Source organism: Limulus polyphemus, unplaced genomic scaffold, assembly GCF_000517525.1.
Source record: "Limulus polyphemus unplaced genomic scaffold, Limulus_polyphemus-2.1.2 Scaffold9097, whole genome shotgun sequence".
Taxonomy (NCBI): Eukaryota; Metazoa; Arthropoda; class Merostomata; order Xiphosura; family Limulidae; genus Limulus; species Limulus polyphemus.
Window position 1 is genome coordinate 14,696 of NW_013674707.1, and position 3,107 is coordinate 17,802.

The window sequence follows — 3,107 nt, forward strand, 5'->3', positions numbered from 1 at the left end:
ACCAGAGAAAGACACCATCTAGTGATAAGACGAAAATCACTATAACAATATAAACGCTGAAAAGACTGTATTTCATCGTTGTGACTGTACATGGCTGTACAGTACACACTACAAAATACGGCTGTCTACAAAATTAAATATATGTTAAGATAACTCTATGTCGTTGCCAAAATAAACAAAGATGTAGTTTATAGAATCGAAAAGAACAGATTTTCGCCGTTTTGTCTTTGTTCATCAAAGATATTATGTCTAAATCATCTATAATGTAAGTACCATTCATACAATTCACACATACACATACACAAAATACACTGTGCAAAGGTTTTCTAGCCTTTACTTGTGATTTTAAGATTGCAGCATGTTTTTTTTTCTTTCTAATGTGAGACGCATATAATTATATATTTGATTTGTAACTCTTTGAAATTACAATCACAATATTTTCGTTTTTTTTTGTTTTTTTTTTTTTGTAATGTGTCAGCAATAGAGGTCACTGTTGAATCCATGTGATATTTAACAGCATTCAAGTGATAAGATAATACCGGTATTTCAGGTATTGTATCTCATATAACGTTGTTTGGTAGGAACAGTTTGGATTATTGTAACAAACGTTTGGTTTGAACATACAAGTTTTCGAAAACAACTTGACTGTTACTATTATCAAAATGGAAGCACTTAGCCCCAGCGATCCAAATTCATTTTCACGTCCGGAAGAATGTATTGTTATTGGAATTCATATCGATTGGGAGGTAAATTTTGAAAATCATATACTGACTGGCTTCGTTGACTTGACCGTAGAGAAGAAAGACACCAGCGCAAGTCATTTGGTAAGCATAGAGTAAACTCATTTACTCCTCGGAGTCTTTATATTTGTAATACAGCATGGTTTTCATGTAAAATTTAGGACTAATTAATAGAACAATGTTTTATCTTTAATTTTAAACTTAAAGGATAAGATTATAAACAAGCTCATAACATTAGAGGTAAGTGAAACGTACAGTTTCACCAATATTCGTCGAAGTTTCTGGGATGATCTTGAAACCATCAACACATATTTGCGTCTTCTTTCACTCACTTTGGCTATTTCAAGTATTTGTAAATAACGTTTTTTCGTCAAAAAATTCTTTACAATCACTGCTAGTAACATTTATTGTTCAGCCAGGCATCATTTTAAATATCACTAATACCAAAATGGTTTTAATACTGGACATATTTTTCCAGTCAAATTGTTAGGATTATGATTGTGGAACAAAGGCAAGTCTATTATATAAAAAACAACAAAAACTTTCAACAAATATATATATCTTACCTACGTATTTCTTATACCTACTTGTATTGTTTTAAACTTTGTCACTAAAGTTTAAAGGTCAATAGGCCATTATTCTTGGTTAGTTGCAAGTTTACATTTGTTATCTATAAATACATATCTTAGTAACCCTGTGTGCAAAAACAATTTGATAACAATTTATAACACTGGAATTGTTTACTATTGCATATAATATCTGTTATGACTCTTGCCATATGAAGTTCTGGGAGTCATTATATTGAACAAATGCATATTTTTTTATTGTTTCAGGTTACTGTAGCAATTAGACAGAATTTATAAACTTGGTTTTTAAGTCATTTTTCATCTTTCTAAAATAATATCTTAAAGAATTATCTTTGCACATTAAACTCTGTGTGAAATGTGTACAGATATAACATGTACTTTAAGGACAACAATAGATCTGTTGGATCATATAGGTTGTCCCATCCACTATACTAAACTTTAAGATAAAAATAAGATGCTGAAAACTAGCCCTCATCATTCAAATATTTATATTTAGTTTAAATAGCAAGAACAGATGTACAGTGTAGTTTAAAAAACAAGAACAGATGTACAGTGTAGTTCAAAAAACAAGAACAGATGTACAGTGTAGTTCAAAAAACAAGTACAGATGTACAGTGTAGTTTAAAAAACAAGAACAGATGTACAGTGTAGTTTAAAAAACAAGAACATCCACTATACTAAACTTTAAGATAAAAATAAGATGCTGAAAACTAGCCCTCATCATTCAAATATTTATCAAGCCTTCCTTTAAATATACTCCATCCACCATATCTGAAGAAAATCCATTCCAAAAACCAACCACTGTGTCTTAGCTGCTGAAGGATTACTCCTTTCATTCCAAATTTTATATTTGGTTCCCCTTGTCCAACCATTCCCACCATTAAGTATGATAAAAAAGATAATGCATCAATACTATAAATTTACTTACTGATCTTCATCAGTGGTTGTGTACATGTAAAGTGAGATTTATCAACTGTGCTTCAGGTTTTTCCATCTTATATACTTGACTTTCAGAAAGTTTTTGATAAGGCACCACAGAAGAGACCTCTTGTATCTGTTGGGGCAGGAGATAATAAATAGTTTGAGAGTTGGTTGAATGGTAGAAGGCAAAAGGATGCTAATAGAGAAGAAGGCAAAGCAGATTAATGTTTCATGTGGTGTAGCTGAGAGTTCTGTGTTAGATCCTTTACTGTTTTTAATTTTCATTTACAGCATTAATGATGGAATAACCAGTAACATAAGTTTACAGATGGTATTAAATTAATGGTTATTTCAAATTGTATTGAAGATGCTATAGTTTTGCAGAGAATGATAAACTAAAACAACATATGGCAGAAGGCTTTAACCTCAAAGAAGGTTATGCAAGGTGGTTATTACAACATTAATCATTCTTATAGCATTGGTGAGAAACAAAACTCTGGATATAGCTATTAAATAATGTCTAAAGTTTTCTAGGTAATGCCTATTACTCAGTATACATTAAAATGAGTCAGGACTTACAGTGCAGTTTAAAAAGCAAGAACAGATGTACAGTGTAGTTTAAAAAACAAGTACAGATGTACAGTGTAGTTTAAAAAACAAGTACAGATGTACAGTGTAGTTTAAAAAACAAGTAGAGATGTACAGAGTAGTTTAAAAACAAGTACAGATGTACAGTGTCGTTTAAAAAACAAGAACAGATGTACAGTGTCGTTTAAAAAACAAGAACAGATGTACAGTGTAGTTTAAAAAACAAGAACAGATGTACAGTGTAGTTTAAAAAACAAGAACAGATGTACAG

General features: G+C 30.9%; 1 protein-coding gene across 2 annotated transcripts in view; it reads left to right on the plus strand.

Moving 5' to 3' along the window:
• Positions 1 to 515: 515 nt before the first annotated feature.
• Positions 516 to 3,107, plus strand: part of LOC106475747 (leukotriene A-4 hydrolase-like) — a 12,605-nt gene continuing 10,013 nt past the window's right edge. Inside the window, exon 1 of one of the 2 annotated variants that reach the window (XM_022379798.1) lies at positions 516 to 824. In XM_022379798.1, coding sequence (XP_022235506.1) covers positions 663 to 824 — 162 coding nt within the window. In that variant the 5' untranslated portion in view covers positions 516 to 662. The remainder of the gene's footprint in view (positions 825 to 3,107) is intronic. The other variant, XM_013936421.2, reaches the window with a different exon arrangement.